Source organism: Rhineura floridana, chromosome 21 (genome assembly GCF_030035675.1).
Source record: "Rhineura floridana isolate rRhiFlo1 chromosome 21, rRhiFlo1.hap2, whole genome shotgun sequence".
NCBI classification, from domain to species: domain Eukaryota; kingdom Metazoa; phylum Chordata; class Lepidosauria; order Squamata; family Rhineuridae; genus Rhineura; species Rhineura floridana.
The window spans coordinates 2,701,905-2,718,020 of NC_084500.1; the positions used below are offsets into that span (position 1 = coordinate 2,701,905).

At 49.2% G+C, this 16,116-nt stretch overlaps 1 protein-coding gene across 3 annotated transcripts in view; it reads left to right on the forward strand.

Moving 5' to 3' along the window:
* AP2B1 (adaptor related protein complex 2 subunit beta 1) overlaps nt 1-16,116 on the forward strand; it is a 69,940-nt gene that overhangs the window by 32,027 nt on the left and 21,797 nt on the right. For 2 of the 3 annotated variants that reach the window (XM_061604736.1, XM_061604734.1), the window contains exons 13-17: nt 789-1,048; nt 2,159-2,351; nt 11,933-11,974; nt 15,026-15,172; nt 15,663-15,808. In XM_061604736.1, the coding sequence (XP_061460720.1) occupies nt 789-1,048; nt 2,159-2,351; nt 11,933-11,974; nt 15,026-15,172; nt 15,663-15,808 (788 nt within the window). The remainder of the gene's footprint in view (nt 1-788; nt 1,049-2,158; nt 2,352-11,932; nt 11,975-15,025; nt 15,173-15,662; nt 15,809-16,116) is intronic. The other variant, XM_061604735.1, reaches the window with a different exon arrangement.

Consider the following 16,116-nt stretch of genomic DNA (forward strand, 5'->3'; position numbering starts at 1 on the left):
GCTTGTAGGGAAGTACTGAAGGATTGAACCCAGACATTCTGAAGTAGCGCAGTCCCCTCTGTGGCCCGCTGAGGACTCTGCCACCTCAGTCTGCCTCCTGTGTTAGACCACGCTCGCATCTTTCATTGGTTCCGGTGGATGCGGGCAGCCAGCCAGGTACATTGGTTACTTATCTAGATGTAGATTGGAGGTTCCCAAACTGTGGTCCACGGCATGTCCACATTAAATACTGATTTCTCATTGCACGTTTGTGGCATTTTTTAATTTCTTATATTGTATTTCATTCTATGGAATTCAGATTGTAATGCAATGAAATAAAAATAAAATGGACTGCCTTCAAGTCGATTCCGACTTACGGCGACCCTACGAATAGGGTTTTCATGAGTCCGAGAGGCAGCGATTGGCCCAAGGTCACCCAGTGAGTTTCATGGCTGTGTGGGGATTCGAACCCTGGTCTCCCAGGTCGTAGTCCAGCACCTTAACCACTACGCCACACTGGCTCATTTACAATATGATACATTTACCGCAGGCAGAAGAACGATTTAAGGGGTCCGCCTACACCGGCAGCCATTTTCAAGTGGTCCACGGGAGAAAAGCATTTGGGAACCACTGATCTAGATGACATTTTGGGCTCTGTTGGTAGCTTCTTCTGTCTCATTTGCTTGCCATCATTGACACCATGTTGCCTTCATCCTTGCGAATGAATGAATCCACAAATTATTTTTTGGGGAAAAGTTGAATTGAATCTTCTTAGTTAGAGGGCTTGTTCTTTTTTTTTTTTGCCGTAGGATTCTGACAACCCGGACCTGCGGGACCGCGGCTACATCTATTGGCGCCTGCTCTCCACAGACCCCGTTACCGCCAAGGAGGTGGTCTTGTCTGAGAAGCCCCTGATCTCAGAAGAGACTGACTTGATTGAGCCTACTCTGCTGGACGAGCTCATCTGCCACATTGGCTCGCTGGCCTCCGTGTACCACAAGCCACCCAACGCCTTCGTGGAGGGCAGCCACGGGATCCACCGCAAGCACTTGCCCATCCACCACGGAAGGTAGGAGCATGGCCAGCTGCCTTGTGCCAAGACAGACAGCTGGCCCACCAAGCTTAACCTGTATGGCTCCGTGAACTGGGCACAAAATTATTTATTGATATTTATATATATAAATTTCCAATGCAATAAAATTTGTTGTTATGTGCCTTCAAGTCGACTACGACTTATGGTGACCCTATGAATCAGTGACCTCTAATAGCGTCTGTCTTGAACCACCCTGTTCAGATCTTGTAAGTTCAGGTCTGTGGATTCCTTGATGGAATCAATCCATCTCTTGTTTGGCCTTCCTCTTTTTCTACTCCCTTCTGTTTTTCCCAGCATTATTGTCTTTTCTAGTAAATCATGTCTTCTCATGATGTGTCCAAAGTGTGATAACCTCAGTTTCATCATTTTAGCTTCTAGTGATAGTTCTGGTTTAATTTGTTCTAACACCCAGTTATTTGTCTTTTTCGCGGTCTGTGGTATCCGCAAAGCTCTTCTCCAACACCACATTTCAAATGAGTTGATTTTTCTCTTACCCGCTTTTTTCGCTGTCTAACTTTCACATCCATACATCGAGATCGGGAATACCATGGTCTGAATGATCCTGACTTTAGTGTTAGTGTTTAGTTATATCTATCTGTTTACAATCTTATCTATTTATTTATGGTGAGAGCCAGTGTGGTGTAGTGGTTAAGGTGCTGGACTACAACCTGGCAGACCAGGGTTCGAATCCTCACATAGCCATGAATCTCACTGGGTGACCTTGGGCCAGTCACTGCCTCTCAGCCTCATGAAAACCCTATTCATAGGGTCGCCATAAGTCGGAATCGACTTGAAGGCAGTACATACAATACAATATTTATTTATGGGGGTCCATAGCTTTCATCAGATTCTCAGAGGGGTCCATGATTAAAAAAAAAAAATAAGGTTAAGACCCACTGATACAACTTATTGTACACTGATCGGCAGCAGCTGACCAGGTTTTGAGCAGGGGAAATTCCCAGACCTAGCTGGAGACGCTGAGGATTGAAACTGGGACGTTCTGCCTTCCGCCCCACCAGTCCCAGAGATGTCCTCCTTTTCTAACAAGGCACCCGTCTAACTGCCCAACCCCTTTTTCCCTTGTAGCACCGATGCAGGAGACAGCCCGATGGGAACCACAGCCGCTACAAACCTGGAGCAGCCGCAGGTGATCCCTTCCCAGGGCGACCTCCTGGGCGACCTCTTGAACCTCGACCTTGGCCCGCCGGTGAACGTGCCCCAGGTGTCCTCCATGCAGATGGGCGCTGTGGATCTTCTCGGCGGAGGGCTGGACAGCCTGGTGAGTTAGGCTTTTTGTAACGTTTAGCTTCTTTACAATGGAGATTTGGAAGAGCCTCTGGAAGCCCCCAAGCCCAGTCCTTAGACTAACTGCATGGTGATTAAATATCCAAAGCCTTCCCCTTGCTCTACTAAGATGGAAGTGGGGGGGGTCCAGCCAACTGCCACTCAAGCATTTTGCTTGTTCTTTCTACTGCATTTCGCCCGTCCTTATTGTAGGTCAGCGAAAACAAGGTTGGCGCCTCTCTCTGTCCCCATCGCTGCCCCCCTCTTTTTTTTTTTTTATCCAGGGTGGACAGAAAGTTGCTTAGGGTGGAACTAAACATTATGGCAGAGACTTGGAACCTGTAGACTTCCCAGATGCTTACTTCCATCGCCTCTGATGCCAGGGTAGATGGGAGTTAAAGTGTCCCGTTTTGAGCCCACGGGGCCCAGGCAGGCCAGCTGTTTCAGCACCAGGGAGAGCTCCTAGCAAGCAGCTTGCTGCAGCCAGGGTTGGAAGCTGAGGGAGGCCTTTTGAGCCTCTGCTTCCCGTCCCCTTCTCCCCGGGCTCCGCCTCCTTTTGGAGAACTGGAAGTCTTTTCAAGGGACAGCGCTCTGGCCTGAAGGCGGGCGCTTCTCCCGCACTCCGCAGCCTTCCACCTGGTGGGCGGCCTCCACTGTTGAACTGGCGAGGCAGGTTGGGAGGCACTTGGGCCCGGGGGAGGATGCCCAGGTTCTTGTTCAGGTGGGAGGGGGGCTTCTGCCTGCCAGCCTCAGTTTCAGTGGCCCTCTGACCACCAGCATCAGGCTCAGAGGCAGGTCTGGCTCCTTTGGAGGATTCTGAACCCTTCTGGCTTAGTCACTGCTGGCCTCCGGGGTTGTGATGTGGAGTCCGACACCGTCTGGAGGGCCGCAGATTCCCCCCCCCTCTCTCTCACCCCAGCCCAGCATTATGCACAACGTGCGTTTGGCATTGGAATCGGCTGCTCACATCTCTCCTCTGTCAATGCATGATGTGGCATCATCGAGACGTGTGTTCCTGCTCCCTGCAAGTGTTGGCCAACACAGCTGAGCCAAAGATGAGGAACGTGGAGCATGGTGATGTCACGTCATGCCTCTTTTGTCGGATTGATTTATTTTTTTTACTAGAGAGGGAGACAGAGCTCCCCGTTTTGTGCATGACCCTCGCATTTCTTGCAGCCAGGCTGGGCAGACAGCAGACTTGTGGGGTCTACTTTGGGGGGTTGTTTTGCTTTTTAATTATTTTTTACGAGAACCCCAATATCCTCCAGCCATGACCAGGTGTAAAATGGTAGAGATGAGGCAACATAACTCTTAGAGTTAAGGAATGGGGTGTCTCTAAGGACATGCTGAACGCAGGGATTTCTTTTCAGCACCAGAACTGAGCTCCCGGTTTCCCCTCAGGTTTTCTTGATTATGGCAGCATAATTTAGGAAGTGCAGCAGGGGAGAGAAGTGTTCTTGCTGTTTTTAAACAATTGGGAGTCAGAATCTCCCGCAGATCTGCTGTAAATCACTCGAGAGATCTTCCTCCTAACTCACCCCTATCCTGCGGTGGCTAGCCCTGGTCTTGAAGGCCAAGGCCTAGTTCATGAGCCTCCGATCTGCAGAAGGGCAGGTTCAGTCTGAGCGGAAGACTCACCTCCTCTTTCTCCTCCCTGGGTTTCTTTTAGGGAGTTGTTTTATTCAAAATGTTTTGGTCACGGCAGTTAGGACGCTGTTAAGAAAGAAAGAAAGTCCCTGCTTTCTAACTCTGGGAGGAGGGGGCAACCCTCCTTCACGGAGTGGAGATGCTTTTCCTGATGTTGAGGCTTCTCTTCCTGCCCCGCTCTTTTCTGTTGGGATGTCAGCGCTTGCTGTGAGCGGAGTCAGTGGCATCTGGGAGGATGGATGGGGAGTAAGAGAGGCTAAGAAGTGACAAGGTGGCTGTCTCTCACATTGCTCATTTCTGCCGTTCACCCCCTGAACACCTGTGTAGTAGCAGCCGGCGATTCCAGGTTTTAACTAGCTTGTACACTTCCTGTTCTGCGTGCTTAACTTGTGGCTTTTTAAGACTTGCAGCATTTTAATTCCTTTTCTCCGTGCAGCTGCTAAAATGCTGTTTCCTATTTTAGTTTTATAAGTTTCTCTTCCCCCTCCCCGTTCCATCTTTTTATATTTTATTTTATTTGCAGACCCATGAACCGCTTCGCAACCGAAACGTTGCTGAAGCGGTGTACAATAAGATAAAATATAAAACGCAAAACGGTTACAAACTCTGTAAGCTAACTGCGGTAAAAAAAACATTTCTGTAGTCGTATGATTATTCTTCCGTGAAATGACTGGGTCGCAGTTCAGGGGAAACCTTCATAAACAAAACTGTCTTCAGCGGCCGCCCAAGTATCAAAACGCTAGACGCTTGCCTAGTTTTAGTTTTTGCTGTTGGTCTCGCGCTATGGGTGTTAGAACAAATTAAACCAGAACTATCACTAAAAGCCAAAATGATGAAACTGAGGTTATCATACTTTGAACGCATAATGAGAAGACAGGATTCACTAGAAAAGACCATAATGCTGGGAAAAACAGAAGGGAGTAGAAAAAGAGGAAGGCCAAACGAGATTGATTGATTCCATAAACGAAGCCACAGACCTGAACTTACAAGATCTGAACAGGGTGGTTCATGACAGATGCTCTTGGAGGTCGCTGATTCATAGGGTCGCCATAAGTCGTAGTCGACTTGGAGGCAAATAACAACAAACTCGCACCATGGATATCTCCCTGATTCACTTAAGCAGAAAGCGGATCATTAAGGTGGGGGCAGGAAGCCTCACATTTGAGGTAGTAACTTCTCCCCCTCCCCACTACTCGCCCTGCTAGCGGGCTGCCAAAAGCTGGTGCCGTTTTGCAGCGCTACCAAAATCCTTCCTGAGATGGGCTTGAGGGGTGACCCGCAAGGCTGGCTGCGCTCGTAACAACCCCCTCACGTGTGGGCTGGCTCTCACCCTGCCCATTTTCGAGTCTTGATTGGCTATCAAACATCCCCACGCAGGCTTGCAGCGAGCAAAAAGATTTGCGTGTGCCGACAGGTTTGCATCCTGGCTGCTTGTTGCCAGGCCATCCCATGTGTCTTCCAGCTGTGATCGGTTCGTGTTTGGGATGTTTGGGGCTGTCTTTCCCTTCCCCCACCCCCTTTAGCTTGCTAGTTTGGAACAAATCTGGGACCATCTCCAGCACCGTTCAGCAGTTCACCCCCGAGACGTGCTCCAGTCCCAAGATGCTGAGTTAATGGCAGTGGGTATTGCAATGCATTTAAAAATGTACTAGAACTCCCTCCCTCCGGCTTCTGGGATTTTAAGTAGGTGGTGCCCATGCATTCCCGAGCCTGTTTTTGCAGTCATGAGGATTAGAAACTTGTGTGTGTGAATTCGTTTTTTAAAAAAAACTCTGTTACTGGTTTAGTTCTGTAGTTTTATTTTATGGTTTTCTTAGCATCTATATTAATTACTTTGAACTCTGCCGTTTTTGTTATCCACCCTGGGGCCATTTTGGTGAACGGGGAGGGGGCCTACAAGTGCCAAACAGTAAATAAAGAACACAAGCTGAGGTTTCCAGGATGCTCCGGTTCAGCCTCTGGTTCCACAGTCTGCTCCTCTCGCAGTGGATAGCAACTCTGCTTTCGTTCTGAAACTAGGCCCAGTTGCACCAGCCTGGGCCCTGCGCAGGAAACGATTGGTTGTTTCGCGCCACCCGGGAGAGACATTTCGAGGCCTCCCTTCCGCTCTCTGGGCCGCTGAAGAAACATCTTATCGCTGTAGCCCCTGAATTAAGGCTCCGCGTCTTACAGAGCAGCTTCCGGCTGCCTCAGACCTCGCGGATCGTTCAGCCTGTGAACGGCAGGTCTCTGCAGCGTCAGTGTGCGTTAGCTCAGCCCTGCTGCTCATCCTGGCTGGGACTCAGATGCTCCACGTCCCTCACGTAACATTGCAGGAACTTGGCAGCACCTCGGCAAAGGAATGCCTGCCTTGCCCATGGTGCCTAGATGAAAATCCAGGCCGCAAAGAGCAGGCGGATGCCTGCAGTTAAGGTGTATAATGCGGAGGAGAATTTTCTGTCGCTGGAACAGACTCGCAGGGCAGCCTGTCTTGCAGGGACCGGAGCCAAGAAAAGTCAAAGAGGGCAGGGACTGCCATCCCACGCTCATACTGGCACCTGTCATCATTTCCCCTCTGTCGCTCCAGAGGCTGCTAGCGTTACCCATCAGTTAGGGCGACTGAGGCTTTCACAAGCAGCCGATCGCCTTAATAAGCCCGTGTGTGGACTGTGATACTTCAGACAGCAGCAGATGATTGAGTGCTCAGTATTCCACTCCTTCCTAATCCTTACATTATAGAAAACTAGCATCTCAGGGAGAAGGATTCTATTCCTGTCTTCTCCCTGAGAATGCTGGGGGGGGGGGGGAGTTAACCAGGGATATTTTTTTCCTTCTGCATGGAGGGGCATTTGATCATGTGAGTCCCCACTTGCAGTCTGAAGGACTCCAGTCTAAACATCGACTGGCTGCCATCTGCCTCGGACAAGAGGACAATGCTTCAGTGTGTCCCTCGTAAGCTGGAACCGCCAATACTGACAGTGCTAGAGGAATCTGTGCTCGTGGGGGCGCGGGGGGAGAGAGCCGAGTTTTGCAACCTTGAATTCATCATGCAGCTTATCTAGCTTATTTTTGGACGGTTCATTCTGCCGTTTGCAAAGAGCCCTGCCGTGCCTTGCCTCACTTGAGGTTCGACCAATTCCTTGAGATTCACCAGACATTGTCTGCGCCCAACAAACATCAGAGCTGAAAGGACTAAATGTTGAAGAGATGATTGGGCAGAAGCTGTTTCTCACATTCCACTACGTTCCTCAGACTTTGAGCATGGATGGCCAAATTTGTTAGTCGTCTCGTCTCTGTCCTGGATCTCTTTTCTATGTTTACGTTATTTATTTATCAATTAGAGGAAGGGCCATCGCTTTGCATGCAGAGTGTTCCCAGTTCAGTCCCTGGCTGCATCTCCAGGGAGAGAAACTCCCTCTGTGAAAAACCGCGGAGAGACAATATTGAGCTAACCTGGCCCATGGTCTGACCTGGCATAAGGCACATTTCTAGGCTTCCGTTTATGTACTATATTATATTATGGTACATTAATAGACAGGCCTTTGCCCTGATCCATTTGTATATTTGCTTTTAATGTTTTAAATTGTTGTAAACCACCCAGAGAGCTTCAGCTATGAAGCAGTATACACATGCAATAAATAAATAAGTTCCCAGGCATTCTCACATCCAGACACTGACAGGATCTGGACCACTCAGCAAGGTTTAGAGCGTCATATGCCTTCCAGACTGAGATGTTTCTACCACCAGGCAAATTTGAAAACATCTCTTTTCTCTCTCCATTTCTGCTCTGGCTTTTTATTCAGTTCCCAATGCCTTAGGCTGATCAATTCTGGCTGTTCCTAATTGGTTCAGTAGAAACATCCATTCTTTTTATTCTTCTTTCCTTTTAACAGATGATCCCCCTCTCCGCTGCATTATATGAAAGCTAATTAAAAAAATGTGTTGGATGGCATCTGGAGCTAACTTTGTAGAAGCTTTTTATTATGAAATGGCATGAGCCCAGAGTAGCCCACGTGGCTGCTGGACTACAACTCCCATCGATCCCTAACTGTGGCCAATAGGAACTGGAAGTCCAAAGCATCTGGTGCCCCTGGCATGGGCTTTTTTAGAGTGCAGAAATAATTTTTGTTAAGACCGCTTGTTGAAAGACTAAAAAATGTAAGGTTTTTTACGGAGAGGTCAAGTCATATGTGCTGAAGCAGACGTGTGGCTTCCACTTAGGGAGCCATCACTAATTCACTAAGAACAAAGACAGGAAGAAAAAAGAGGAAGGGGAGGAGCAAAGCCTGAAAATGCAGCAAACACTTTAGAGGAGGAATCAGCAGAGGGAAGACCAGATTGTCTTTCTGTCTATTGCTCCCCACTGGCTCAGGTCACTCGTAACAGGTGTTGGTGCTTTACTCATAGCACTTTCCAAATTGTGGTCTGTGGACATCATTCTGTCCACATTGAGGATACGTATTTGTTTTTTAATGGTATTTTATGGCTCTTTTTATTTCTCATATTGTATTTTACTGTATTGCAATTTGAATTTGATGGAATGCACATTGTAATGCCATAAAATACACTAGGAAAATATTGGAGAACTGGAGCAAGTGAGGCAGAAATGTCAGTTAAAACTGACCAAAAGGAGGCATTCTAAAATTCTTAAAAGGGACAATATATTGTTGTTTGATTTGTATACTGCTTATATCCAAAATGGCTTCTTAATAGGTTCACACCGTAAAATCCATTATAGAACACGTGCATGATACCCAATTAAAATTCAGTCAGAACATTAAGATGCCTTAAATTAAAACACTCGCTAAAAGCAAACCATGATAACTGAAACACTGAAAAACAAGCAGAGAGAAGCGCGGGAGAATGCCTCCGGGAAGCCTGAACGCAGAACCTGCGTGTAACTGCACCTTCCCCCACTGTGTTGTTGGTAAATGCCTTCAAGTCGATCACGCCTTATGGCGACCCTGTGAATCTTTGTTGGATTCACAGGTAAGGAGGTGTTCAGAGGTGGTTTCCCATTCCCTTCCTCTGAGCCTACGGCACCCGGTATTCCCAGGCGGTCCCCCATCCAAGCACTAACCAGGCCTGACCCTGCTTAGCTTCCCAGATCAGAGGAGATTATTATTACTATTACTATTATTTATTAGACTTTTATACCGCCCGACTAGCAATAGCTCTCTGGGCGGTGAACACAAAGAAAACAATAAAATACACAATATAATACAATCAAAACATATCAAATAAGAACAATTCAAAATCAGTACAACAAATATGAAAATCATGTTAATTTAAGTTAAAATGCTTTGGAAAAGAGGAAGGTTTTAACCTGGCGCCGAAAGGATATCAGTGTCGGCGCTAGGCGCACCTCCTCAGGGAGACTGTTCCACAGATTGGGCATATTCAGGGTAGGATGGCCGTAGGCTTCCCCCACTTACTTGGTTTTAAAAGTATATTGTTATCTACCTTGCTGAAATCGGAGCTGCTAGAGGAAACTGCCGAATAAGTCCCTGACGCGGAGCTTCAGTACCCTGGACAGTGCCTTGCCCTTCTCGCTAGGAACGCATGAAGCATTGGGCCATCTAGCTCCATATTGTCTACACCAGCAGGCCTACCCTATCTTTGTGCCCTCTAGGTGTTTGGGGCTGCATCCCTCCTCCATTGGGCTCCTTGTGTTTATGTCTGTCCGGGCCAACCCAGGGGCTTCAGGCCGCCTGCCTGCCACAAGGGGCTGATGTCATGCCCTCTTTGTTTCCCTCTGGGTTGGGAGAAGTCTCAGAGCATACACACGGTCCCAGGAAGCTTACTAGGCTAAGGCCCTGTTTTGGGGTCACAAAGCTACCAGTTGAAACTCCACCCAGGAGACTCGTTGGGGAAGGGGCAGCGGCTCGGTGGCCGAGCACCTGCTTTGCCTGTAGAAGGTTCAATCCCCAGGGGCATCTACAGGTAGGGCTGGGAGAGACGCCTGCCTGAAATCCTGGAGAGCTGCTGCTGCCAGTTGGTGTAGACAATACTGAATTAGATGCACCAAAGGTCTGACTCGGTGTGAGGCCTCTTCCTATGTAGAGGAATTTGGGCCTACAGGAGTTCTCCCTCCACAATTTCATCAAGATCTGCAAAGCCCAGGGAAGAGGTCTGTGTGTTCGTGTGTAATATATATGTGTGTGTGTGTATAAATTAATATTACACAAATAAATGAGAGGCTTTGGTTGTCCCTTTCAAAGCTGGCTTCCCACATCCCGTGGCGCTTTTTGAGATAATCTTGGCAAACGAACCGATAAAAACACGTGACTTTATTATGTAGAATTCTTCACAAACTGTTTTGACACCGCTTTATGTAAGAAGCTTGCTTGCTGCTCCCTCCCCCTTCCGCTTCTGATTTTGCAAGGAAACGCGCCTGAAATCCCCGGGGGTGGGCACCGCTGACTCCTCCGTGGCAGGAGCAGTTGCCCGTGCGATCCAAGCCTGCTCCCTTTGCCTGCAGATGTGGTTGTAAATTGGGAAACGAGGCAGTAGCTGTTCGCAGTTGCACCTGCAAGAGGAAGTCATTGTGCAGAAATGCTCAGAGATATTTTTCCCTCTAGAAGCGTAGCGCTTGGCTGGATTCAGAGTGAGCGAAAAGAGCTGCTGTGGAGAGCCAAATGCTCTGTGTGCACAAGGTAACCCCAGGTGCAATCTCCGGCAGCATTTTGCAAGGAAAGTTCTGGTTGTGACCTCTCAAGCTCTTTACGGCCTAGGACCCCAACATCTTCTGGAACACCTCTCCCAGACCCTTAGAACTTCTTCTGAGGCCCTTCTCCAGGTCCCCTCTCCGAGGGAGGCTCAGAGGACAGTGACAAGGGAGAGGGCCTTTCCTGTTGTGGCTCCCCATCTGTGGAATAAGCTCTCCGGTGAGGTCTGCCTGATGCTTTCATTGGCGCCAGGTAAAGATGTACTTTTTCCCCCCAGGCAATTGGTAGACGGAGATTAGATGATGATATCTGTCATTAGTCTGCTGCCAAAGCTTCATGGGGGTGTTGCTGTTTTATTTTCATGGTATGATATATTTCTTTTTGACATTGTCGTAAGTTGCTTGGAGTCCTGGTAACAAGTGACTAATAAATCCAGTCAATATTGTTTATCTATTTGGAGCTGGGGGGGAAACCCTGCCAGAAATCCAGAGCAGCCATCACCTGTCAGGGTGCGGAACCTCTTTCGGCCCAATTGCCATATTTCCACATGGACAACTCTTTGGGGGGAGTGTGCGGCAGATGCAAAAGTGGATAGAGCAACAGATTTCATTTTTACCCTGTGTATATGCTGCGTTCAGGCTTCACACAAGCCACAGATTTCTGCACACATTGGCCCCAGGCTCGTGGTCTGAAGGCACACGAGGCCTGCACCGTGCCGAAGTGGAACAGGTCTAGGTCTGGATAGGAGACCGCCTGGGAACCACATGTATACTGCCTTGGGTTTCTTGGTGAAAGAAAGGTGGGGTATAAATGTCAGAAAATAACAATAAATTGTAAATTAATTAATTAATACTTGCCACCCCCTTCCCAGTTGCAAAAACATAGTGTGGATGGTCATCTAGGAATGGTTTGGATGCAGCCAAATACAACTGGCCTTACTAAAAACCGTACATTTGGGGCAGCGGGCTTCCTGGCTTGGCTGGTTCTTCAGAGCGTGGCTGTGAAATCTCTGCGACCAGCACAGCGGCGGTGTGTATCGTCCTTGCTTTCAGCCAAATCCAGCTTTCTTCCCTGTGGACTTTTTGGGCTTCGGACATGGGGCTGTCTCTCTCTTTTGCTATATCGACATTCCCGCTGGGCGCCCCGGTCTACTCATGGCGCCTCTCAGGGACGACACGGTCTCTGTTTTCCTGGCACCTGACAGCCTAGTTGAAATGAACTCTTTCTCTCTCACCCCCATCCCTCTCCTCTCTCTCTCTCTCTCTCCCTGTCTCTTTTGCAGCTTGGCAGTGACCTTGGCGGGGGAATTGGAGGCAGCCCAGCAGTAAGTGTCCTCCATTCATTTTTCCCCCCCAAAAATATTAATGCTCCGTTGTCCTCTTCTACATCTCCACCCCTTTCCCATCAGCCCTTCCTGACATATGCACTAGAGGCTCCCTAAGACCACATAGGAGAGGCCATCGTTCTATCATAGGCAGACACCATCTGCTTTGCTTGCAGAAGGTCTCTGGCATCTTCAGGTACGGCTGGGAGGGCAAGAAATGTTCCACAGTTTCTCCGAACACGACTCTCCAAGTCAAGGGAACTGATGTCTAAGCCGTTGGAACACAAGAGGGAACGCAGTCTGCGAGTCTCGAAGCTATAGGGGAGAGCAAGGGACCAGGACTCCTTTCAACCAGAGATATCGGAAATCTTGGGGGTCGCTGATTCATAGGGTCGCCATAAGTCGTAATTGACTTGAAGGCACATAACGATGACAACAAATTGGAAATTCAGACCTAGAGGGCAGGAGATGTTTCCCAGATCGTTGGAAGACAAAGGACTGCGAGGTGGAGGTCACAATGCAGACTTGGCGTGAGGTGCTGGAGCTTTGGGGGTGGGGGGAAGCTGGCTGACCCACTGGTTCCCAAGGGCGAGTATTCTGATCCTAATCCAGTTGGGATGCCTGCTAGAAAGAGGTTGGGAGGACCCTGGTAATTGTCCAACAATTCTCTCTCGAGAATTGATGTTCTTTGTGCCTCAGGCATGTGACCACAGATCTCCCAGGTTCTTGCCTAGTTTAGTCAAAAGCTCAACATGGAGGAGGGAGGATCCATAGATCCACAGACAGATTCTAGAATCATGCATTATTGGAAAGGTTGGGACACTGCCCACGGCTCACTTGTGAATCTCCCGTGGAGTCAGTCAGCAGCCTTGGGTGGAAGGGTGGTCCAATTCATACTTCATTCGCCCCATGAATTACCATTGCCCTTGTAGTAGGGAATTTCCTCTCTGAGTCCGTACGAAGTGGATTCGGGGTTCCGTGAGACCTCCCATGGAGGTGACCCTGGGCTGACCCAAGGCTTCTGTTTATGGAGTAGCCTGGGAAGGCGGGCTTACTACATGATTGTCTGTGTTCACACTTCCGGACGCTTGATTTACGATGGAGAACCCCCGGCCCCCAGCGGAGAAGGCAATCAAAGCATTTCAGGCGGCAATCGTGATGCCATTTCTATGCAGCAGAGACAGCCTCCTGCAAGATGCACCATTCTCAGGCACTGCATTTGATACTGGGTCACAACCTTTGCTAGGCAAGCGTTGCTTCAGATAGTCCCATGTGCCCATCAGAGGTGCATCATTTATTATTATTATTATTTATTGAGAGGCAGTGTGGCGTAGTGGTTAGAGTGTCGGACTGTGACCTGGGAGACCAGGGTTTGAACCCCACACAGCCATGAAGCTCACTGGGTGACCTTGGGCCAGTCCCTGCCTCTCGGCCTCAGAGGGATACAATGGGAAACCCCCTCTGAATGCCGCTTACCATGGAAACCCTCTTCGTAGGGTCGCCGTAAGTCAATCGACTTGAAGGCAGTCCATAACTAAATTATCATTACTGCTGCTGCTGCTGCTACTACATTCAGGATCCAGCAAGATTTTTTTTGAGCCATGTTAGAGAGATGGAGACCTGAGACTGCCTGTGACAGGAGGAGATCCTGTCCTCTTTGGTGTGTTTTAATCAGATCCTGGACCAAGGCTCTGCCTAAACGCACTCTAAACTAGCCTGTACTGCAAAGGCAAAGGAGGCAGCGCTGCCCTCCGTAGAAAGAGCAGCTGCCTCCTCCTCTCTCGAGGGAACGGTTGCAGCTCAGTGGCACTGCAGGCAGAATGGCTGGTTCAATGTCCGGTATCTGCGGGTAGGGCTGGGAGAGACATCCCCTGCCCCCATGCCTGAAATCCTAGAGTGCCACTGCCGGTCGGCGTGCAGAGAGAATACCGAGCTAGACGGGCCGACAGTCCGACTCGGTATAAAGCGGCTCATGACGTCACTCGCACCTGAAGGCTGAACTGGTCTAAAGGTTGGGGACAGAGCACCTGTTTTGCCGGCCAAACGAGCACAGGGACCTTTCTCATGCAGAGCTCAGTACTGGCTACGCTGACTGACTGTAGCCCTCCAGGGATTTAGGCAAGGGCCTCTCCCAGCCCTCGATGCCGTTGGACCTTCCGCATGCGAAGCAGACGCTCTGCCAGTGAGCTGCAGCTGTTCCCCATTCGGCCCCCGGCATCTCCAGTTAAAGGTGTGTGAGATAGGAGGGCTAGGAGAAGCCTCTCTCGGCTTGAGGCCTCCCGAGAGCTGCTGCCAGTCATAATAGATAGGCCTGGGGTTGCACCGAGGACCTGGGAGACCAGGGTTCGAATCCCTGCACGGCCACGAAGCTCGCTGGGTGACCTTGGGCCAGTCGCTGCCTCTCAGCCTCAGAGGGAGGCCATGGGAAACCTCCTCTGAATACCGCTTACCGTGAACACCCTTGAAGGCAGTCCATTTCCATTTCACAGGGATCAATATCTGGTCTCCGTATAAGGAAACTTCGTATTTCCAGGGAGTTAATGTCATCATTTTTTTTTTTTAAAGGCACTTGGATCTTTGTACTCTCATTGCCCCACCTTCCCGAGTTCCTGCAAACTCTTATTATTTAATGGCCTGGGTGCATTTTCTTGTTTTGCATGTAATTGAGAGTGCAGAAATGGGAACGAGCTGATTAGCGTCACCTGGGCAGAATTGCTCCCTTGAGCGTGTCTCGCGCAGACACACACACCCTCAGCACCACCAGCCCTCCCCCTCCAAAAGCCTTTTGAGGCAAAAGGAGAGCTGTTAGCGGCGGTTTCAAAGGATGATCCCGGCGGCAAAGGAGATGGGGAATGATTGCTTGGATTAAATTGCAGAGCGCATTGGTATGCAAATGTATTATTTGGCGCTCTTGGTAATTCAGCGAGGCTAGTGAAGAGCCTTAATATATTCAGGATGTTGCCCGAGTTCATGGTTTATTGAATGAAAAGCACCTGCCCTGTGTAAAAGGTTGAAATGCCGTTACCCTTTTCTCCTCGTACCTGCTTCCAGGTGGGACAGACCTTCATCCCGTCATCGGTTCCCGCGACCTTTGCCCCGTCGCCGACTCCAGCCGTGGTCAGCAGCGGACTCAATGACCTCTTTGAGCTCTCTTCGGGCATCGGCATGGCGCCCGGTGGATACGTGTCTCCCAAATCGGTACTCCCAGGGAACGTGGCCGTGACCTTTCCCCTTTTCCCCATACACTTCCCCCCCAGTTGTTTGCTCTTGGTTAAATGATTGGGAAACGGGGCATAGCTCAGTGGCAGGACATCTGCTTTGGGTGCAGAAGGTCCCAGGTTCAATCCTCAATGGTAGCCTCTCCAGGTAGCCCTGGGAGTATCCCCTGCTTGAGACCCTGGCGAGCCACGGCTGCAAGTGGTCAGTACTGAGATAGATGCCCCAAGTCTCTGAGAATAAGGCAGATTCCTCTGTTCCTATTTTTGATTCCTCCCTTTGTGGTTCTGTATTTATTTGGAAAGATTTCTATACAAGTGAAAATCCCAAAGTCTGATTGTGGTTTATTTGCCAATGCCAGCCACTTTTCAAACGGAAAGGCAGGATGTAAATATCTCATCAGCTGTAAATACCGCTCCAAGCCTGGCTCCGCGTGGCACCCTGACCACTGTTTCCCTGATTAATCTTTCAGGTCTGGCTGCCAGCCGTGAAAGCGAAAGGGCTGGAAATCTCCGGGACCTTCAATCACAGGCAAGGACATATCTATATGGATATGAGCTTCACCAACAAAGCTTTGCAGCACATGACGGACTTTGCCATTCAGTTCAATAAGAACAGGTAAGGCGCTGGGTGGTGAGCGAAAGAGCAGTCTCCTTCTGGCCCCGCCAGTTTTGCACACATTCATCAGTCTGTCAGTCAGTATCTTTCTTACAGCCATAACACCCAATCAGGTTAGAATACAGAGCACAGCCGTTTATTTTTTATTTCTCGACAAAGTTTATATACCGCTTTTCTCACGAGTGACCTCAAAGCGGTTTACGTACAAATAAACAAGTCACATAGTTGCAAATTACAAAACAAATTGCAAATCGCATCACAGCTCTTATAAGTAAATACCATCCAGTAGCACTGTTGGTAATGAAACC